The sequence below is a fragment of the Aquarana catesbeiana genome, linkage group LG07 (assembly GCF_042186555.1).
Source record: "Aquarana catesbeiana isolate 2022-GZ linkage group LG07, ASM4218655v1, whole genome shotgun sequence".
Classification (NCBI taxonomy): Eukaryota; Metazoa; Chordata; class Amphibia; order Anura; family Ranidae; genus Aquarana; species Aquarana catesbeiana.
The window spans coordinates 288467413-288491498 of record NC_133330.1 but is presented as its reverse complement, the minus strand read 5'-3'; the positions used below and the strand labels follow the sequence as shown (position 1 = coordinate 288491498).

Genomic DNA, 24086 nt, shown 5'->3' with positions numbered 1-24086 from the left:
TAGACCACTCTCCACACTGTGTTCTACCCCACGCTTCACCAGTCTAAGATCCTGACATCATCAAGACCAGTGCAGAGTCTATAGCCCTGCGCTGGACTTGAGGACACTGAGGGACAATCCATCACTGGACTGTAGGGGAGCGCCATCTGCTGGAGGAGCTGAGGATCATGTAAGTAAAGGCTTCCTAGACTAAGTGAGCAGGTTTCCAAGAGCTGGAATTTAGGGTTAGTTTACAACAATACTATACATTTCTTTTTAAATTATCAGTTGAATTCTTTATTACGATACTAAGGGATGTTAGGCTCACATCACCTTAACGTTCTTACAGGTCTGGATTTCTGTTCCGGTCTCCTAGGCCAGAGCCTAGGGTAATATGGCTGCTGAGTGCAGCACTAAGTCAAGGTTCACGTCTATGTGGCTGCGCTGATGTGTTTTTCAGGCACGTTTTGCAGTGCATTCTGTGTTTTTTAAACTAGCTACATATAGTTACATAGTAGGTGAGGTTGAAAAAAGACGCAAGTCCATCAAGTCCAACCTATGTGTGTGTTTATGTGTCAGTATTACATTACATATCCCTGTATGTTGCGGTCATTCAGGTGATTATCTAATAGTTTCTTGAAGCTATCAATGCTCCCCGCTGAGACCACCGCCTGTGGAAGGGAATTCCACATCCTTGCCGCTCTTACAGTAAAGAACCCTCTACGTAGTTTAAGGTTAAACCTCTTTTCTTCTAATTGTAATGAGTGGCCACGAGTCTTATTAAACTCTCTTCTGCGAAAAAGTTTTATCCCTATTGTGGGGTCACCAGTACAGTATTTGTAAATTGAAATCATATCCCCTCTCAAGCGTCTCTTCTCCAGAGAGAATAAGTTCAGTGCTCGCAACCTTTCCTCATAACTAAGATCCTCCAGACCCTTTATTAGCTTTGTTGCCCTTCTTTGTACTCGCTCCATTTCCAGTACATCCCTCCTGAGGACTGGTGCCCAGAACTGGACAGCATACTCCAGGTGCGGCCGGACCAGAGTCTTGTAGAGTGGGAGAATTATTGTTTTATCTCTGGAGTTGATCCCCCTTTTAATGCATGCCAATATTCTGTTTGCTTTATTAGCAGCAGCTTGGCATTGCATGCCATTGCTGAGCCTATCATCTACTAGGACCACCAGGTCCTTTTCCATCCTAGATTCCCCCAGAGGTTCTCCCCCCCATAGATTGCATTCATATTTTTGCCACCCAAATGCATTATTTTGCATTTTTCTACATTGAACCTCATTTGCCATGTAGTCGCCCACCCCATTAATTTGTTCAGGTCTTTTTGCAAGATTTCCACATCCTGCGGAGAAGTTATTGCCCTGCTTAGCTTAGTATCGTCTGCAAATACAGAGATTGAACTGTTTATCCCATCCTCCAGGTCGTTTATGAACAAATTAAATAGGATTGGTCCCAGCACAGAACCCTGGGGAACCCCACTACCCACCCCTGACCATTCTGAGTACTCCCCATTTATCACCACCCTCTGAACACGCCCTTGTAGCCAGTTTTCAATCCATGTACTCACCCTATTGTCCATGCCAACGCACCTTATTTTGTACAGTAAACGTTTATGGGGAACTGTGTCAAATGCTTTTGCAAAATCCAGATACACCACGTCTACGGGCCTTCCTTTATCTAGATGGCAACTCACCTCCTCATAGAAGGTTAATAGATTGGTTTGGCAAGAACGATTCTTCATGAATCCATGCTGATTACTGCTAATGATATCATTCTTATTACTAAAATCTTGTATATAGTCCCTTATCATCCCCTCCAAGAGTTTACATACTATTGATGTTAGGCTAACTGGTCTGTAATTCCCAGGGATGTTTTTTGGGCCCTTTTTAAATATTGGTGCTACATTGGCTTTTCTCCAATCAGCTGGTATCATTCCAGACAATAGACTGTCTGTAAAAATTAGGAACAACGGTCTGGCAATCACCTGACTGAGTTCCCTAAGTACCCTCGGATGCAAGCCATCTGGTCCCGGTGATTTATTAATGTTAAGTTTCTCAAGTCTAATTTTAATTCCGTCCTCTGTTAACCATGTAGGTGCTTCCTGTGTTGTGTCATGAGGATAAACACTGCAGTTTTGGTTACTGAAGCCCCCTGATTCACTCGTGAAGACTGAGGAGAAGAATAAATTCAATACCTTTGCCATCTCCCCATCCTTTGTAACCAGATGTCCTTCCTCATTCTTTATGGGGCCAATATGGTCTGTCCTCCCTTTTTTACTGTTTACATACTTAAAGAATTTCTTGGGATTTTTTTTGCTCTCCTCCGCTATGTGTCTTTCATGTTCTATCTTAGCCGTCCTAATTGCACCCTTACATTTCTTATTGCATTCTTTATAAAGTCTGAATGCTGAGGATGATCCCTCAACCTTGTATTTTTTGAAGGCCTTCTCCTTTGCTTTTATATGCATTTTTACATTGGAGTTAAGCCATCCAGGATTTTTGTTTGCTCTTTTAAATGTATTACCCAATGGGATACATTGGCTAATGCCCTTATTTAATATGCTCTTAAAGCAAACCCATCTCTCCTCCGTATTCTTTGTTCCTAATATTTTATCCCAATTTATGCCTTTTAGCAAGGTTTGTAGTTTAGGGAAGTTGGCTCTTTTGAAATTCAGTGTCTTTGTGTTCCCTTCATGTTTCCTATTTGTGTGATTTATACTGAAACTAATTGACCTGTGATCGCTGTTACCTAAATTGCCCCGTATTTCCACATCTGTGATCAGGTCTGTATTGTTGGTAATCAGTAGATCCAGTAATGTTTTATTTCTAGTTGGTGCGTCTACCAACTGACCCATAAAATTGTCCTGCAAGACATTAAGGAACTGGCGAGCCTTAAATGAATGCGCGGTTCCCTCCGCCCAGTCTATGTCTGGATAATTAAAATCCCCCATTATGATAACACTTCCCATCCTTGCTGCTAATCCAATTTGTGATAGGAGATCCGTCTCCACTTCCTCCCTCAGGTTAGGGGGCCTATAGCATACTCCCAGTATTATTTTCCCCTTAGCTTCATCCCTTTGGAGCTCTACCCATAAAGATTCCACCTCCTCCCTAGCTCCCTCAGTGATGTCATCTCTCACATTCACTTGTACATTATTCTTGATATATAAGCATACCCCTCCCCCCTTTTTACCCTCTCTATCCTTGCGGTATAGGGTATACCCTTGAATGTTTGCCAGCCAATCATGAGAGCTGTTGAACCAGGTCTCTGAAATTCCCACAAAATCCAAATCCTCCTTGTACAACAGTATCTCTAGTTCACCCATCTTGTCCGCCATGCTCCTGGCATTAGTGAACATGCCACATAGTTTAGACCGGTCGCATATTGTCCTCGTATTGGGTGTTTCAAGATTGCAACTAGGACTTGCTACTATACTCACCACGTTTTTGTGCTTTGGTTAACCTACCACTAATGCTCCCAATACTACCCTCTGGAATATCTTCAGCGCTGGCTATCACTGTCTCTGGACCCTCCCCCCCATCGCCTAGTTTAAAAACCCCTCTAACTTTTTGGCCATCTTCATTCCCAGCAGATCTGCACCCTCCTCATTTAGGTGCAGTCCGTCCCTTCTATAGTACCGGTTACCGACTGAGAAGTCGGCCCAGTCCTCCAGGAACCCAAACCCCTCCTTACTACACCAGCTCTTCAGCCACTTGTTTACTTCCCTAATCTCCCTCTGCCTTTCTGGTGTGGCTCGATGTACCAGTAGTATTCCTGAGAACACTACCTTGGAGGTCCTTTTAATCAATTTAGCACCTAAATCCCTAAAATCGTTCTTTAGGACACTCCATCTGCCTTTGACTTTGTCATTGGTGCCAACGTGCACCATGACAGCCGGGTCTTCACCAGCCCCTCCCAGTAATCTGTCCACAAGATCCGTGATGTGCCGAACCCGAGCGCCCGGTAGACAACATACTGTTCGGCGCTTCAGGTCTTGGTTACAGATTGCCCTCTCTGTCCTTCTAAGAATTGAGTCCCCTACCACCAGAATCTGTCTTTCCTTTCCCTTTGCTGCCCCCCCCCACTCTCACTGGAGGAGTTCTTCCCCTGGCAGCTAGGAGAGTCCCTCATCTCCAGCAGTGCTGGTCCCTGACTGGTTTCACCAATGTCACTCAATGGAGCGTACTTATTGGGATGCTCCAGTCCTGGATCGGCCTCTCTGGCACTTCCCCCTCTACCCCTCCTGACTGTCACCCATCTACTCTTTGCTAGTGCCTGCACCTCTTTGTCTCCACCCGCCTCTGTGCTGGCCCCTGCCGGCACCTGCCGTGTACGTTCCTGGCTCACCTTTAGTATGGAGGGACTTCTCAGTGCTGACAGTTGCTTCCCCAGATTCAGAACCTGGGCTTCCAGGGAAACAATGTGCTTACATTTTGCACAGCAGTATTCTCCCTCGATCGGATGATCAAGGAACGCATACATGCGTCAAGATGTACAAAGAGTCGCCTCTCCACACCCGCTGGGCATCGTACCTATTAAATATAGTGAGGATTTGGGGATTTTACCCTGTCCAAATTACCTAACAGCTAGCTTCCTGGCACTAATACTCAAGACAATACACAGGTACTCGCAATACACAAGTACTAACGATCCACACACACACTACTCGGACAACACTCAGATACTCACACTACACAGGTACTATGACCCCTGTTATAACCTCCTGTTTTAAACTCTGTTTTTTTAACTCCCACTTATTCCAGCTCCACTTACACCAAGTTCCACAGCTTCAGACTGAGCACGCTCAGACTGAGTCCTACAACCAGTTAAATAGGCACCTGTGAGCAATTAACCACACCCCTTAATTGATGGAACCAGAGGAAAAAAAAAAAAAAACTATTTAAAAAGTGACAGCAAAAGGCAAATTAAAAACTAAAAGGAAAAGCCCCAAAAATGCAACCCAGTAAACAAACAGCAAACAAACAGCAAGACTTGTACACTCTAACTCTGTTTTTTTAACTCCCACTTATTCCAGCTCCACTTACACCAAGTTCCACAGCTTCAGACTAGCGTTTACAGTTTTTTTTTTCCTTTTTAAACGCACCGTATATACAGTTGTGCTCATAAGTTTACATACCCTGGCAGAATTTATGATTTCTTGGCCATTTTTCAGAGAATATGAATGATAACAAAAAAACATTTCTTTCACTTATGGTTAGTGTTTGGCTAAAGCCATTTATTATCAATCAACTGTTTTTACTCTTTTTAAATCATAATGGCAACAACTACCCAAATTACCCTGATCAAAAGTTTACATATCCCAGTTCTTAATACCGTGTATTGCCCCCTTGACAACTTGAAGCCTTTTGTGGTATTTGTGGACGAGGCTCTTTATCTTCTCAGATGGTAAAGCTGAACATTCCTCTTGGCAAAAAAAGCCTCCAGTTGCTGTAAATTCTTGGGCTGTCTTGCATGAACTGCATGTTTGAGATCTCCCCAGAGTGGCTCAATGATATTGAGGTCAGGAGACTGAGATGGCCACTCCAGAACCTTCACTTTATTCTGCTGTAGTCAATGACAGGTTGACTTGGCCTTGTGTTTTGGATCATTGTCATGTTGGAATGTCCAAGTACGTCCCATGCGCAGCTTCCTGGCTGATGAATGCAAATGTTCCTCCAGTATTTTTTGATAACATACTGCATTCATCTTGCCAACCATTATGACCAAATTTCCTGTGCCTTTTGTAGCTCACACATCCCCAAAACATCAGCGATCCACCTCCATACCTTTCATCATAGGCCTTGTTGACTCCTCTCCAAATGTAGCGTTTATGGTTGTGGCCAAGAAGCTCAATTTTGGTTTCATTACTCCAAATGACTTTGTGCCAGAAGGTTTGAGGCTTGTCTCTGTGCTGTTTGGCTAATTGTAAGTGGGATACTTTGTGGCATTTGTGTAGTAATGGCTTTCTTTTGGCGACTCGACCATGCATCCCATCTTTCTTCAAGCGCCTTCTTTTTGTGCATCTTGAAACAGCCACACCACATGTTTTCAGAGAGTCCTGCATTTCACCTGAAGTTATTTGTGGGTTTTTCTTTGCATCCCAAACAATTTTCCTGGCAGTTGTGACTGAATTTTTAGCTGGTCTACCTGACTGGTTTGGTTTCAACAGAACCCCTCATTTTCCATTTCTTGATTAGAGTTTGAACACTGCATTCTCAATTCCTTGGATATCTTTTCATGTCCCTTTTTCCTGTTTTATACAGTTCAACTACCTTTTCCGGCAAATCCTTTGACAATTCTTTTATTTTCCCCATGACTAAGAATCCAGAAAAGTCAGCGCAGTACTGGATGAAAGATGCAAGGGTCTGTGAGGGGGCGTCCAGAAACTCATTGACCCCACACACACACACACACACACACACACACACACCACAGGTGAGGATGGTTACCTTTTAATAGCCATTAAAACCCCTTTGTGTCAACTTGTGTGCATGTTATCAGGACAAAATCACAAGGCTATGTAAACTTTTGATCAGGGTATGTAAACTTATGAGCACAACTGTAGCTGGTTGCTAAAGAGGGGGCCGGGAAGCCGGCCACCGTGTCCTTAACCTTTGAATTGTCAGCGGGCTTCTCCGCTGAATATAAAAAAACCCCACAGAAATTGCCGGCAGAAAACCTTGTGAAAAAAAACAGCGTGGGGTTCTCCCCCAAGTCCGCACCAGGCTGTCACGTGACGTCGTAAGGGACAGGCTCTCTGGGTGATGTCATTGGATGGCCATGCCCCATGCCTAATATAAGAGGTGCCGAACAGCAGAATCATCACAATGGAGAAAGACAGCTTCACCACAAGACCAGACAACACTAGGAGATGACGGCTCGGGGAGAAGACATCGGTGGAAGGAGACGACGGGAGAAGACAGCTCAGAGCTATTTTACTAATAAAGGACTTGTCAAAAACTGTTGTAAAAAAAAAAAAAAAAAAAAAAAGTTTCACTGCTTTTTCAGGTGAATGGGTAGGGGTACGATGTTCCCGATACCCATTCACGTAAGAGGGGGGTGGGGATCTGGGGGCCCCCGTTCTTAAAGGGGGGCTTCCAGATTCGATAAGCCCCCCCCACCCGCAGACCCTAACAACCACCGGCCAGGGTTGTCGGGAAGAGGCCCTTGTCCTCATCAACATGGGGGCAAGGTGCTTTGGGGTGGGGGGCGCAGAGCACACCCCCCCCATGTTGAGGGCATGCGCCCTGGTGAGGGGGGCGCTCGCTCATCCCCTCCCTTTCCTGACCTGCTGGGTGATATGCTCGGATAAGGGCCTGGTATAAACCTGGGGGGGGGGATCCCCACAACGTTTTTTTTTTTTCTCGGCAATTTTTTTTTTTCAGCTGATGACCCATTGGTTGTTAAGGACGCTGCGGCCGCCTTCTAGGCCTACTGCTTAGCAACCAGCTATATACAGTGTTTAAAGTGGTTGTACACCCTGTACAATCACTTTTACCTACAGGTAAGCCTATATAAAGGCTTACCTGTAGGTGCTTGAAATATCTCCTAAACCTCCACAGTTTAGGAGATATTTACTAAAATGACGAGCGGCGATGACTAAAGCACATGCGCCAATGTCATCGCCGCAAGCACCCTTTAGAAAGGGCACATTGTGCCGTTTTTAATAGAGGTCATGCCTTGACTGGCGGCTCCCGCACGCATGCGCGGGATTGATGTCACGTGACTCCGGCCACTCATAGAGCCGGAGTTCGCGGCCCCAGAAGGAAGAGGGGTGAAGATGGAAGTTTGTGGGGACAACGGCGACAGCGCAGGCTTCGGTGTCAGGTAAGTGTCACATAATGGGCTACTATGCAATGCATAGTAGCCCATTATGCTTTACCTTTGCAGGGAAATAAAGAGAAAGTAAAACCCACCAGGGTTTTCTTCCCCTTTAAAAATAAAAAAATGAAAAATACAAAACACATCAAAAATTGCATCACAAACACAACACTTGCATTTCTGGTGCGGTTCCATTGAAATCTATTACCCGCAAATCGTGGTTAAAAAAAAGTCCCCAACCCTTTCCAAAAACACACCGGCCGCAAAACGCATAGATGTGAACTTGTACCATAGGAAACCATGTTAAATGGACTGTAGTGTGTTTCTCTAAACTGCAAATTGCACAAAAAAACACATAGGTGTAAACCTAGGGTAACTGGCCTGTCCAAAAAAAATTAAGTCATGTGACTGCCACCTGCTGCCTTTTTGGTCAGGAAGCTCACTGCTACCAAAGCCTAAAGCTGGCCATACACATACAGTATAGGTTTATATAGGTTTAGTCTTAACAGATCCCTCCATCCATGCTATATAGTGCGGATGGCCGAATCTCTTGCTGCGGCCATTGGATTTTGTGATCCGGCCCCCGTCAGCTTCCAAAATATCTGAACAGTGCCTGCATCTGCATCTTGCTTGGCTCCTTCGATTTTTCAATTGAAGGATGTTGGGTGGCCAGCAGGGCGACCCACTGAGTGAATTTTATCCACTTTATCAGGAACCAGATACAGTTTGCTACGTCTATGGCCAGCTAGAAATGAACACGTTGAGGTCTATACCTTGTGATGGGAAATGTTTTTACTACAGTTTCTATAGGAGTATCCACTGCTTCCAAGGCCTCATTTCTTGCTATCCCTGGCCTCATACAGAACCTTCTTCATGGTATGTGCTATGATACATTACTTAATGGCTTTTTGGGAGGCATAACAGCATACAACATGCTATAACTGAGCAATGTATTAGTTAAAAGTTGTACATTAGTCACATGGAACTTTGTTACGCAAACTTACAAAACCAGTCTTCATACCATCAGTTCCTGATCACAGTACAACGTCTCTTATACTTACACGCTGTAGATTCATCTGAACAGTCTCCACAGTTATTGATCCCATTACACTTGTAATTACTGTAGATCCAGATCTGCGGGTTTCCACAGCGGAATATCAGATATCCAGGTAGATTATTAGGGAGGTTGCCTAGTAAATACAGCACAGAATACAGGTTGAACCGAGGTGCAGTGAAATAGGCTCAGGGCTGCTGTTAGAAATCACAGGACCCCATACACCCCCCACCTTCAAAAATATCAAATTATATTTTTTGCTAAAATGCCATGGCTGCGATTCTATGCTTCGCAGCCATGGCAGAAATTATACCCTTATGCAAAGCATGCCATTGTGGTGTGCTAGTGTGGGTTTAAAGCACGCGGTGAGGAGGCAATATAAAACATTTGAACAAGTCCTTTAAAAAAAAATTGAAATTGGTTTCTAGAATTTAATATTTTTTTTTTTCATTTTTTTTTTGCCCTGTTGAGAGGGAGGCTTTGGTGAAATATCACATTTGAGACAGAGACAGAGAAAGGGACTGAGGACAGAGATTCATCAGTCCCTTTCTCTTCAGCCTCAGCTGCACTGGATCCACAAGTGTCAGCTATAAGACAGTACAGCCGTCCTCCTGCTCAACAGACGCCCGGCCCCCCTTTTAAACAAATGAGGCTGGCTGTACTGCCTTATCAGCGGCCCTGAGAAGGCTGATAGTGCTCCACAGTAACCAAGAAACAAAGTTGTTGCGTGCTTTTCTTATTTAGCATTGCTCCTTGTCTGATGTTTATATAGAGCTCAATACAACAAAGAACACCAACAATCACAGCTAGAGCAGACGTCAAAGCACCAGGATGAAGACCAGGTTTACTAGAAACCCTCCAATAGATGCAGTGTTGTAACCTGAATATAACCTTCCTGTTGCAGTAGATTTTTATTGACGTTATGAGAAATGCCTGGTACACATGGTAATTTTTTTATTATTTTTTTTGTTCAACCCAGCAGGCTGAACAGGAAAAAAAACTGAGGAGGTCTCTGTACTAACTATGTGATGTTAGTACAGCGATCTCCCCATTGAGCTATTGTGTCCTGACAGGGGGAGTGCCCCCCCCCACCTCCCGCTAGAACACTGCTGCTGTTTTTCCAGCATGCCCATTCAACAGAAGCCGGACAGGCTGCCGTACACATGGGCCGAATGTTGGCTGGTTTCTGTTGAACCGGTTGATTTTTGGCCTGTGTGTACCAGGCTTTAACAAACTACTCAGACCCTCCCTACTCTCCAACTTCCACAGCATACAGGCCAATCATCATTCTGTAGCCCCAAAGTAAATACAGAGAGTTCTATTTACTATCCTGTTTCCTCTGGAAGTGAGCCCTGGACACAGAACTAAAATTCTAACATGATTAATAGATATACTGTAACATAATGTTTTAATGGTATATTTAATAAACTAAAAGAGAGCAAACAGGAGAAGTTCATTGTTATGGTTTGCATACACTGTTAATTTTATGTAGCTGTAAGGGCTGGTTCACACCAAATGCAGTCCACTGTTTCTTTTCTGCATCAAAAACGCATGGATAATAAGTTATATGGTTTCCAATGGTATAGTTTACACCAGTGTGGTCAGTTCCAGAAAAGTAGAACATGCTGCATTTTTTTTCTGCACTGAACTGTACTGGAACATGGTAAAACGTATTAAAAACGCACTGGAATCCACATCTCCCCATTTAAGGATGAAGGAAAAAAGCAAGGAAAAAATTCAGCAGAAAGCATCAAAAATGTACCGGGAACGCATCAAAACGCGCATGCAGAAATGCATCCGGAACACACCCAGACTGTGTTTCTATGGTGTGAACAGACCCTTAATGTATACCATTCTAATTTTAACTGTTTCATAAGTAGAAGATGTGGGTTGTAACTACCACAGAATGCAACTGATGATGTTATATCAACAAAGCAACAAGCTTCCCCACTCTACTGTTTACATTCTTCCTGCATGTGAGTAGGCATGCAGCCCTAGTATAGTACCATTTATACCATTATATATAATACATTCAATCAAAAACTATTCTGCCCTTGGTCATAAAAATTAAAAGGAAAGGCTGCTGCTGTGCAATTGTGAAACCAATCATGTCAAAAATAAGCTTATTTAAAGCAGTGCTAAATCCATCCAAGTGACAGCGACCTCCAAGGAGGTTGCTATTACTCCTCAGATGGATTTAGCGCTGCTTTAAATAAGCCCATTAGATATAATAGAGTCCTGTCACTAGCATCAATGCAACATTTATTTATTTATTTTTGCATTCCACCCCTCTCTATACAGTTTTATTACACGCTAATCCTGCCAGTAAAAACATTTTTTTCTACTTCCTGAAATTGGTTGACAACACCCTGTTCTGCAGCAAATTCTACAGCAGCATTGTCACCCCATGGATGTAGTAGTCTTAAATAGACTTGTAGCTTAAAATAGACTTAATAATAAACCCAGTACCCTGCCATTACTATATCTGGTCTCCCACAGTACACAGAAATGCAATAGTTTTAGTAAATATAATTTGCTAAATACCCTTTCTCATCAGCCGTATATAGCAGTCTTGTGACTTATATCAGGGTCCGGCTGAGCACTGGTTAAAGCTTGTAAGAGGAGTTTTCATTCGCTTCTGACTGTCCTAGGAGGCTGGATGACCCCTGACCCTCTGTCTGGACAGTGCTGATTGGCCTTGTGCTAATCACATGCACTCTCCCAAAAAAAAAAAAAAAACTAGCAATACACTCCAAATTGAGCATGTGCTGAGTGCCCCCAAAGCTCTGTTCTATCAGGAGATCCATTGGGGAGTGGAAGAAGGGGAGGATCAGAGAAGACAGGATCAAACAGTCTTTTTTACACAATGCAGAGGATTAACCCCTTTGGTTCTACAGTGAGTATAGTATGCTTTACTGCATGTACAGATTGATTTTACAGATGTGGGTTTAGTAAAACTTTAAGGCTACTGTGATGGAACAGCTTGGCACCCAGATTAGGTGCTTCCGCCAAACTGCCTTCTGCCCTCCAAACCGGTACAGCAGACCGAGAGCTAATACCAGCCTTTTACCCAAAGCATCATACACAGACAAGATGTTGAGGTAAACTCCAAAGGAATGACTGTTTATTGAAACTCAGACACATATTTTATACCCCACAGGAGGATATTCCCCTCCTGATCATAATACCCTAAACAATACAAACTGTAAACAGGAATATAATTAACATATCCAACATATACTATAAACCAGGGGTAGGCAACCTTTTGAGCACAGCGTGCTGATTTTATAACAAAAAAATTTTACCTTCATACTCTCAATCACGAAAAGGATTTTTTATAAAGTAAATGCTGTAAACTACTTTAGTAGTGAGAAATTAACACCCTGCACTCTCACGCCTCAGATCAGCCCCAATTTCTGCAACTCCACACCTCAGATGAGTCCCAATTCATGCACCTTCACACCTCAGATCACTGTCCCTCCTGCAAATCTGTTTAACCACTGTACCCCCTTTCTCATCTGCCCCACCACTGTAACCTCCTGCACATCTGCCCCACCACTGTACTACCCTGCACATCTGCCCCACCTCTGTACCCCCTACTCATCTGTCCCACCACTGTAACCCCCTGTACATCTGCCCCACCACTGTACCACCCTGCTCTTATGTCCCACCACTGTAACCCCCTGCTCATCTGCCTCACCAATGTTCCCCCTTTCTTATCTGCCCCACCACTGTACCTCCATGTACATCTGCTCCACCACTGAACCATCTTCTCATCTGTTCTTACACTGAACTTATCTGCTCATCTGCCCCACCACTGTAACCCCCTTTCTTATCTGCCCCACGACGGTACCTCCTGCACATCTGTCCCACCTCTGTTCCCCCTGCTCTTCCGCTGTAACCCCCTGCTCATGTGTTCCACCAATGTACCTCCTTTCTCCTCTGCACCCCTCTGCACATCTTCCCCACCTCTGTACCCCCTGCTCCTCTGCCCCACCGCTGTAACTCAAAGCTCATCTGTCCCACCAATGTACCTCCTTTCTCCTCTGCCCCAACACTGAACCCCCCTGCTCATCTTTCCCACCACTGTATCCCCCTTCTCATCTGGCCCAACACTGAACCCCCCCGCTCATCTGTCCCACTACTGTAACCCCCTGCTCCTCTGCCCCATCACTGTATCCCCCTGCTTTTCTGTTCCACCACTGAACCCCCTTCTCATCCCTCCCACCACTGTACCCCCCTGCTCATCTGCCCCATCAATGTACCCCTTTTCTCATCTGCCCCACCACTGTACCTCCCTGCACATCTGCTCCACCGCCATATCCCCACGCTCTTCTGTCTCACAACTGAATCACTTTCTCATCTGTCCTAACACTGAACCCATCTGCTCATCTGCCCCACCACTGAACCCATCTGCTCATCTGCCCCACCACTGTAACCCGCTTTCTCATCTTCCCCACCAATTTAGCTCCTGCACTTCTGTTTTACCTCTGTTCCCCCTGCTCTCCTGCCCCACCACTGTAACCCCCCTGCTCATCTGCCCCACCAATACACCTCCTTTCACATCTGCCTCACTGCTCTACCCCCCTGCTTTTCTGCCCCAACACTGAACCCCCCTGCTCTTCTGTCCCACTCCTGAACCCCCTTCTCATCTCTTCCACCACTGTACCTCCCTGCACATCTGCCCCAACGCTGTACCCTCCTGCTCATCTGCTCCACCTCTGAACTCCACCTGCTAATTTTCCCCACCGCTGTACCATCTTCTCATCTATGATATGTGTGATATGCAGACTGGTGAAAGGAAGCAGAGACAAGACACATCTACCTGTCCTGGCACATTCATTCTGCTGATCCAACTCTCGCATCCAGCCCACGTGCTTGTATGTGATGTATGTGATGTCACATACAAGCATCTAGAATGGATGCGCAATGATGAGTTCAGGTCAGGGGCATTTTCTGAAAGCAGTGGGCCTGTGTGCAGGATCATAAGTTGGGCCCCCGCAGCTGAGAAAAAGTGGTTGGGTGTGATTTTCATTGCGCTGAATACTGGCTGTGGCTTAAAGGGACACAGAATGCAGGGGTTCAGTAGTAAGTGACGCAAAGGTTCAGGAATAATTTCAACAAAGTTCCCAGAAGCTCAACAGTAATTCCACAAACTGCCACCTGATTGTGGTTTTCTCAATCAGTGAAATCCCTTCTTTCTGAGATTGTTAGTGGCAACCAAGCGAGTCATCTTCCTCCAGATGGTGGACGGGGCTAGCAGGACTGTGATTGGCTTTAGTAGTAGTCAAGACAGTCCTCCTCCTCCTGGAAACAAGGACTGCCCCTCCTCAGCAGAACTGCATCCAATCTCTTCCCCATCACAAAAGCTGACGATCTCAGCTACAGCAAAGTTAGAGAACCAAACAATGTTTCCCACCTTTACAATGTGTGGGGGCATAGTGCCTCCCCCTCAGTGCAGGTGCGGCGTGGGGAATTCTGAAATTGGAATGCATTAGCATCTCACTGACACTTCCCTGCACTGCTCTGCTGATGGGGAGGGAGTTGAGTGGTGGCAAAGGAGGCTTTGCTTGTGGCACCTGTGCCAGGGGTTGCCTCCCCCTGCTATAAACATTAAGCTAATTACGGTAAATTAAACAACTAGCCTTCATTAGTCAGGGGTGGCCAGACCATCTGGCAACAAAGTACATTACACATTATCATAAGTGTAAACACATAACTTCTCACCATAGTTCCATAACAAGTTAAAGTGTTCACAAGATGTTCACAAGAGATGCACAGACAGCCAGAAACAATAGGTGACACAATTAACAATGGAAGAGACACAAACTTGTGTATTCTGTCCACTAGAAAAGTCATCCGAAGGCAAACAATGATCCAGCGGTCTAATACAGTGGAATTCATTTATCTTCATATATCTCTTGAGGATTATGGTTGATAAACATTTCTGTCCTAAGTGAAGGAGCCTCTCCAACCCAGTCTGCAGGAGAGCCACCATATTTCCTCTGACCATTACCCTGTACAAGATGATTATTACACCTTTCCATCCACTGCAGAAGGGAAGCTTTATTGTCCTTATTCAGAGAATTAATCCAAGCATTGCTCTCAGGATCCAATAGGTTGTTGTCCATCATTAGAGAATGATCTGCTCTCTCCATGGGCCATAATCAGTGGGTAGGAGGCTTGCCCCTAGTCTTCTCCAAAAGCCCCTGTCCTGGTTGGGTCTGTCACAGCTACATTCACATGGAAGTTTAGCTGAGGCAGGGACAGTTGTAAATGTTGCTTTCATGCACACTGTCCTATTGAATCTGTAGCTGTCAGCAGTGACTGTTAGATTAGAACTCTGTACAAATCAATTGCAGGCGGCTCTGCTGTTCCCATGTAACCACTCATTTGTGCGGTTTCATGGGAATATAGTCTCTGACCCTGGATGCAGCCAGTGTACATCGGTATTTCTATTGAGTTTTGGCCGCACAAAGACTAAATGCAGCCAGTTTGTATGCGGCCACAGCGCAGGCTGTTGCTACATGCAGAGGCAGTGCTTAGCTACCCCTATCCATGGCTAAACTTCTGCGTCAATGTAGCCTTAGACAAATTAAAGCACAACTCCAACTAACACTTTCTTAGCAGTTACAGAAGCTGTTCTTTTTCTTTTGGGAAATAATGAGAATAAAAGTTGAACGTGGATGGTTTATGGTTTCTCCCAACCCTTATAATTGCCCTTTTTGCTGGATAGCTTGGTCTGTTACAAGAAGTAGAAACATTTTGGATCTACCGGCAGGATCAACAGGTAATAAAAAACTGCTATATGCCCTACATATTAATGCTATTGACAGACTGCAGAAATTATTTCATCTTTGATTTTGCCCATACTTAGACTATCCTTCCAACACCGGGTTGTACTTACTGCACATAGAAGCAACTTCATCCTCCCCACTTCCGCAGTCACTGAGGGAGTCACAGACCTGTGATGGCAGCAGACATGTAATCCTATCATTGCACAGGAATCCTGTGTAATTGCCTATGACACAGTAGCGACTCTCTGCAGGCAAACAAAGGAACTGTTATTAATTATTAATATTCCTATAGCTGAGTAATAATATTAATATGGTCTCAAGTTACCTGGTGTTTTTGCAGGAAGGGCAAAAACAACTGTACATGCAATGACAGCTGCAATAATCATCAGGGTGAAAAAAATGAAAGATATTATACACACACATCGTCTGGTACAGCCGCAACACAAGTCTGAGGATAAAACAGAACACCCCTTATCAGGACACAGCAAAGCTAGATAAAAGTAGGGAAGCAGAGAAATGGGTAACATCTGGTCCTATTACCTTTTTCAGTTCTGGAGAGCATTGTCACTGTAGAACCAAACGAGGTGGCATCCATACTTCTCCTCTGGAATAATGAACACAAACAGGAGTACTCTAAAGGCAAACTGTTATCATTTATAATTGTGTAGTCAGCTGGTAGGGATACATTTGTTTTCATGGATCCTGGGAAACAGGGTGACTGGTTTGTCTGGTCCCTTTTTTTCTTTTTTTTTTTGTACGGTCCAGTTTGCAGGGTGTCCAAGCCACCATTGAAGTGGTGTCCTTGTGTGTTTATGCCACCATACCTTAGTTATCAAAGTGTTTGAAGAATTGTATTTCTAATGGCAACCAAAGACTTCCTTTCATTCTTGGCATCACTATAAAATGACTTCACTGTCCAAAATTTTTTTTTAGATGCTATAAAGTCCAATTCTTGCCAAAGGGTAGGTTTAGAGCAGCTTTTCACAGTCTTTCTAACATTGAGAAACGTTTGAAATAACTTTCCGGTCCTAAGGAACCTCTGCTAATAATAATTATATCCACAAATCATTGGTTGTTAACATGATAGTGAGTGGGAAGAATGCTCCTTACATTTGTGGAGCGCAGGGAGATCACCCCACCCCCTTACAGATAGCTAAAAAGATCATTGGTGACAGTGGTTGCTTATCTGAGAGGCAGAAAGTACTCATTGATCAAGGAACTACTAGTAACCTCTGGAGGAACCCTATGGTTCCACAGAACCCTGGTTGAGAGAGACTGAGTTAGAAATTCTGTTTTATTTCTGTCAATGCCCCTATTGTAATTGTCAGGACAGGAAGTTATGGGAAATATCTCCCGAGGACACATACAGAGAAACAATAACACATTTTTAGTAGAGTATGGAAATAAATCTGGGCTTGGACTTTATAGGCACAATAATCAGTTTTGTATAATTAAAAGCTGAATTTTATTAAATCTATAAAGTATTGTATTAAAAACAAGAGAAAAAAAGCCTCTACCCTTCAGTCGCTCTTCACCCGAGCGGCTGTTTAGACGTTTTTCCCGGTTACTTATTGATACTATGGATCAGCACTAGGTCTTGCATCACAGATAATTATTCCGTATGCTGAATTACCATCTGAAACCACACACAGATGACTGTGATCTTTGTTCTTATACATAGAGATTAACCCATTGGGGTTAATGAGATATTCCCGCTCTTTCGGCAATATGCTTTATTGGATGCTTCCAGCGGCATATTTTCCATTTTAAGGATAAACAGCCTAAAAAGTTTTTTATTGTCCTTTTTTATTGTCCTGTTCTTTATTATTTTTCTACTTGGCTCTCTATATTCCACTACTATGATTATGTAAATTTGTTCCATGCTCCTGAAGAAGTGCTATGGCGTGTAACATGTTGAGCGAGTTCTAGACACCCATTATCAATAACTACATAGCTCCTCTCTGACAACAACAACTTATGGTGAAATGACCGGTATTCTATCCTCATATAACTTGTTTACATGATACTGAGCTATGTATGGAGTGTATAATTGTAACTGTATCTCTATGAACTGATTTCTGTATTTGCTTCTTTTTTTCTCTTTTTAATACAATACTTTATAGATTTAATAAAATATAGGTTTTAATTATACAAAACTGATTATTGTGCCTATAAAGTCCAAGTCCAGATTTATTTCTATACTTAACAATGATTTCGGGACGTGGCACTTAGTATGTTATTTGTATCCACATTACCACTATGTGTTGATACCTGATTGATTCAACATTTTTAGTAGAGTTGTTAGAATCAGGTATGAGATCATCTTCAAAGATCTTGTGCCAGAACTTTTTACTGTCAAAAGCCTGGCCTCCTTGCTGCAAAGGACAGTTATAGGTGAGGGCAGTGGCCATTTGTTTGTACAGTTGAAATATTGGTGAGGGGATGCACTGGACACCTTTTGCTGCCATTGTGCTATATGCTGGGTGTCCAGTTCACCCGTTTGCCTTTAAGGTGGGGTGGGCTCCCTCCAGGCTCACGTGCCCCTTGCCTACTTCCACTGTGGAGGCTCTCAAAATTTAGAGTTATGACTGCAGACAATATTGGCCTTGAAGGGGCTCTGCAGCTTATGCATGTATTTGCAAATGTGTGCAAACTAAACCTCTGTTTTTAACGCATACTATTAGACAGGATAATTCTAGTCTGTAAGTTGAGCTGGAAATGTATTTGGTTTTGCTTTTCCTAGCCTTACCTATGAAATCAATGGGGTCTAAATTGATCAGTAAAGTGTTGTTACCTGTGCTTCAGGCCGATAATGCATTTAATTCTGACAGCTCCTCATTCAGGCTTTAGGTTGAACCGGTTTATCTGAATTACACGAGATAAAAAAACACTACAAAATTTCACATCTTTTAGTGCAGTTCCTTCTAGGAAGGAGGATTTTATATCAGGGACATGCAGTCAGGGGAGGCAGGTAAGGCAGAGCCTCACCTGCCATGAACATTAAAAAAATGGCAGAGAGACCCCTCGGTAGCCTAAGTCCTACCCCACCACTGGTAAAAATGTGGGGCTCCTACGACCTATGGCTCCGGAGATACAGTGCTCCTTGCACAGCCTGTCAGGAGCTACATACAGAGTGGCCAGTTTAAATACAAGCTGGCACACTCTGTTTGCAGCAGAGTGAGAGGATGAGCTCACTCCTTGTCAGAAGCACTGAGCTCAATGGACAGCTTGGAGTCTTGGACCGATGGTAAAGTACCATTAGCCTCAGTGGATGCTGCAGTGGAGGCACACCTCTCACTGCAGTGTCATAGAAGAGGCATGTGTCTGAAAGACAAATGCTCCCTTCCAGCCCAGCCCTCTTAACTCATACTTACCAACTGTCCTGAATTTCCCGGGATATTCACACGATTTGGACCTTTTTCCCGATTTTAGCATTTCCCGGTAAATGTCCCGCGGCTCTCCGCCGCCTCCGCTAGAGGTCCGCAGTCGGCGGAGACAATGTCTCCGCAGGCTACCATTTTCCTGAAGACCAAGAACAAGAGGCGGGGCCGGCCGGGTGGCTGTAACACCCACTGCGTGCCTTCATCCCGCCCAGCCCGTCTCACCCAGTTACACCCCGCCTATTCCCCGCAGCCCCTCCCACTCTGATACACCACACTGTCCCCCCAGCATGCCGTGACGTTAATGTAACCTGGAAGCTGATATGGTCTGGGTAAACCTTCCTGTGTAGCAGCGCCGTGTATGAAGAAGCGGCTTGCATTCCACGCCTCGGCTGTGTGACACTGTCCCTGTTCAAGTCTGTGGTTATGGCAGGAGAGGAGCACGGAGGAGGCTGGAGAGCGCTGCAAGGGGTTATGGCGGCACCTCTCTTGTCACTTTCCCCTGTCTTGTGTTATACTACTCCAGGTAACCGGAGCCCTGGGGACACCAGATGTAAGGAGGGCTCCGCTGGGGACACCAGATGTAAGGAGGGGCTCCGCTGGGGACACCCGATTTAAGGAGGGCTCCACTGGGGACACCAGATGTAAGGAGGGCTCCGCTGGGGACACCAGATGTAAGGAGGGGCTCCGCTGGGGACACCAGATGTAAGGAGGGGCTCCGCTGGGGACATCAGATGTAAGGAGGGCTCCGCTGGGGACATCAGATGTAAGGAGGGGCTCCGCTGGGGACATCAGATGTAAGGAGGGGCTCCGCTGGGGACACCAGATGTAAGGAGGGCTCCGCTAAGGACATCAGATGGAAGGAGGGGCTTAGCTGGGGACATCAGATGTAAAGAGGGGCTCCGCTGGGGACATCAGATGTAAAGAGGGCTCCACTGGCACACCAGATGCAAGGAGGGGCTCCGCTGGGGATACCAGATGTAAGGAGGGCTCCGCTGGGGACACCAGATGTAAGGAGGGGCTCCGCTGGGGACACCAGATGTAAGGAGGGCTCCGCTGGGGACACCAGATGTAAGGAGGGGCTATGCCGGGGACACCAGATGTAAGGAGGGCTCCGCCGGGGACACCAGATGTAAGGAGGGGCTATGCCGGGGACACCAGATGTAAGGAGGGCTCCGCTGGGGACACCAGATGTAAGGAGGGGCTCCGCCGGGGACATCAGATGTAAGGAGGGCTCCGCCGGGGACATCAGATGTAAGGAGGGGCTCCGCTGGGGACATCAGATGTAAGGAGGGCTCCGCTGGGGACACCAGATGTAAGGAGGGGCTCCGCTGGGGACACCAGATGTAAGGAGGGCTCCGCTGGGGACACCAGGTGTAAGGAGGGGCTCCGCTGGGGACACCGGATGCAAGGACGGACTCTGCTGGTGGCAGGCGACGTGGCAGGTGACACGCTCAGGGATCCCACTGATTCAGCATTATGGTGAGTTGAATGATTTAATTCTATATTGTAATAATAGAAATAATGTGCTTCAATCATCCTGACACTATAACAACCATAGTGCCGGGATGATTGAAGTGCTAGCCCCAGGTCTTTGGAGTATCTTTATCTGCTGATTGTTAAACTTTCTAGAATACACATATTTCTATTGTTGTGTAGGATATGGGGCTGCTTTTTATTTCCCCTGTGCCACGCCTACAAATGCATGCCCCGTCCCCTAATTATAATAAGACTCCGCCTACAGCCAAAAAAGTGTCCCGAAATTTTTTTTTTACAATGTTGGCAACCATGTTAACTACAAGGAAATACATGGGTTTATGGGTAAAAGATTTACCCACAATCCCATGTTTTTCTCACACAGTTAACAGCCCTTTCACACTGGGGCGGTTTGCAGGCGCTATTGCGCTAATAATAGCGTCTGCAAACCGACCCGAAAGTGCCGCTGCTTTCATTCCAGTTTGAAAGCCCCGAGGGCTTTCACACTGGAGCGATGCGCTGGCAGGACGGTAAAAAAAGTCCTGCCAGCAGCATCTTCGGAGCGGTGAAGGAGCGGAGTATATACCGCTCCTTTACCGCTCCTCCCCATTGAAATCAATGGGACGGCGCGGCTATACCGCCGGCAAAGCGCCTCTGCAGAGGCACACTCTGTTTGCAGCAGACTGAGAGGATGAGCTCACTCCTTGTCAGAGGCACTGAGCTCAATGGACAGCTTGGAGTCTTGGACCGATGGTAAAGTACCATTAGCCTCAGTGGATGCTGCAGTGGAGGCACACCTCTCACTGCAGTGTCATAGAAGAGGCATGTGTCTGAAAGACAAATGCTCCCTTCCAGCCCAGCCCTCTTAACTCATACTTACCAACTGTCCTGAATTTCCCAGGATATTCACACGATTTGGACCTTTTTCCCGATTTTAGCATTTCCCGGTAAATGTCCCGCGGCTCTCCGCCGCCTCCGCTAGAGGTCCGCAGTCGGCGGAGACAATGTCTCCGCAGGCTACCATTTTCCTGAAGACCAAGAACAAGAGGCGGGGCCGGCCGGGTGGCTGTAACACCCACTGCGTGCCTTCATCCCGCCCAGGCCGTCTCACCCAGTTACACCCCGCCTATTCCCCGCAGCCCCTCCCACTCTGATACACCACACTGTCCCCCCAGCATGCCGTGACGTTAATGTAACCTGGAAGCTGATATGGTCTGGGTAAACCTTCCTGTGTAGCAGCGCCGTGTATGAAGAAGCGGCTTGCATTCCATGCCTCGGCTGTGTGACACTGTCCCTGTTCAAGTCTGTGGTTATGGCAGGAGAGGAGCACGGAGGAGGCTGGAGAGCGCTGCAAGGGGTTATGGCGGCACCTCTCTTGTCACTTTCCCCTGTCTTGTGTTATACTACTCCAGGTAACCGGAGCCCTGGGGACACCAGATGTAAGGAGGGCTCCGCTGGGGACACCAGATGTAAGGAGGGGCTCCGCTGGGGACACCCGATTTAAGGAGGGCTCCACTGGGGACACCAGATGTAAGGAGGGCTCCGCTGGGGACACCAGATGTAAGGAGGGGCTCCGCTGGGGACACCAGATGTAAGGAGGGGCTCCGCTGGGGACATCAGAGGTAAGGAGGGCTCCGCTGGGGACATCAGATGTACGGAGGGGCTCCGCTGGGGACATCAGATGTAAGGAGGGGCTCCGCTGGGGACACCAGATGTAAGGAGGGCTCCGCTAAGGACATCAGATGGAAGGAGGAGCTCAGCTGGGGACATCAGATGTAAAGAGGGGCTCCGCTGGGGACATCAGATGTAAAGAGGGCTCCACTGGCACACCAGATGCAAGGAGGGGCTCCGCTGGGGACACCAGATGTAAGGAGGGCTCCGCTGGGGACACCAGATGTAAGGAGGGGCTCCACTGGGGACACCAGATGTAAGGAGGGCTCCGCTGGGGACACCAGATGTAAGGAGGGGCTACGCCGGGGACACCAGATGTAAGGAGGGCTCCGCCGGGGACACCAGATGTAAGGAGGGGCTACGCCGGGGACACCAGATGTAAGGAGGGCTCCGCTGGGGACACCAGATGTAAGGAGGGGCTCCGCCGGGGACATCAGATGTAAGGAGGGCTCCGCTGGGGACATCATATGTAAGGAGGGGCTCCGCTGGGGACATCAGAGGTAAGGAGGGCTCCGCTGGGGACACCAGATGTAAGGAGGGCTCCGCTGGGGACACCAGGTGTAAGGAGGGGCTCCGCTGGGGACACCGGATGCAAGGACGGACTCTGCTGGTGGCAAGCGACGTGGCAGGTGACACGCTCAGGGATCCCACTGATTCAGCATTATGGTGAGTTGAATGATTTAATTCTATATTGTAATAATAGAAATAATGTGCTTCAATCATCCTGACACTATAACAACCATAGTGCCAGGATGATTGAAGTGCTAGCCCCAGGTCTTTGGAGTATCTTTATCTGCTGATTGTTAAACTTTCTAGAATACACATATTTCTATTGTTGTGTAGGATATGGGGCTGCTTTTTATTTCCCCTGTGCCACGCCTACAAATGCATGCCCCGTCCCCTAATTATAATAAGACTCCACCTACAGCCAAAAAAGTGTCCCGAAATTTTTTTTTACAATGTTGGCAACCATGTTAACTACAAGGAAATACATGGGTTTATGGGTAAAAGATTTACCCACAATCCCATGTTTTTCTCACACAGTTAACAGCCCTTTCACACTGGGGCAGTTTGCAGGCGCTATTGCGCTAATAATAGCGTCTGCAAACCGACCCGAAAGTGCCGCTGCTTTCATTCCAGTTTGAAAGCCCTGAGGGCTTTCACACTGGAGCGATGCGCTGGCAGGACGGTAAAAAAAGTCCTGCCAGCAGCATCTTCGGAGCGGTGAAGGAGCGGAGTATATACCGCTCCTTTACCGCTCCTGCCCATTGAAATCAATGGGACGGCGCGGCTATACCGCCGGCAAAGCGCCTCTGCAGAGGCGCTTTGCGGTGGTATTTAACCCTTTCTCGGCCACTAGCGGGGGGTAAAACCACCCCGCTAGCGGCCGAATACCGACGGTAAAACGCCGCTAATAATAGCGGCGTTTTACCGCCGACGCTGTTATAATTAAGCTAAATCATATATTATTATGCTATATGTTATAAGATAATTATTATTTATCTATTTACTGTGAAATTACTGGATGGAAGTTATAACTTCAAACTTCAGCAAGTTGTCCGTTAAGCAACCTGCTTGAGTACAGTTTTTGAAAATATGGTAAATTACCTTAAAAACAATATATAATAATGCTAGAAAATTACTCAGAACCCCAAAACCTTATATATATTGTTTTATTAGACACCCTAGGTAATAAAATGGTGGTCGTTGCAACTTTTTATGTTACACGGTATTTGTGCAGCAATTTTTCGAACACGTTTTTTTTTTTCAGAAAAAAACTTTCATGAATGTAAAAAAAAACCACTAAAGATAACCCAATTCTTTTGTATAATCTGAAAGATGATGTTACGCCAAGTAAATAGATACCTAACATGTCATGCTTTAAAATTGCGCACACTC

The 24086-nt window shown here is 45.9% G+C and overlaps 1 protein-coding gene across 1 annotated transcript in view; it reads right to left on the bottom strand.

Annotated features, from left to right (window-relative positions):
* Positions 1-24086, bottom strand: part of LDLRAD1 (low density lipoprotein receptor class A domain containing 1) — a 30919-nt gene that overhangs the window by 4519 nt on the left and 2314 nt on the right. The window contains exons 2-5 of the mRNA XM_073593486.1: positions 16201-16264; positions 15986-16108; positions 15771-15905; positions 8871-8999 (exon numbers count right to left, since the gene is read on the bottom strand). Coding sequence (XP_073449587.1) covers positions 8871-8999; positions 15771-15905; positions 15986-16108; positions 16201-16264 — 451 coding nt within the window. The remainder of the gene's footprint in view (positions 1-8870; positions 9000-15770; positions 15906-15985; positions 16109-16200; positions 16265-24086) is intronic.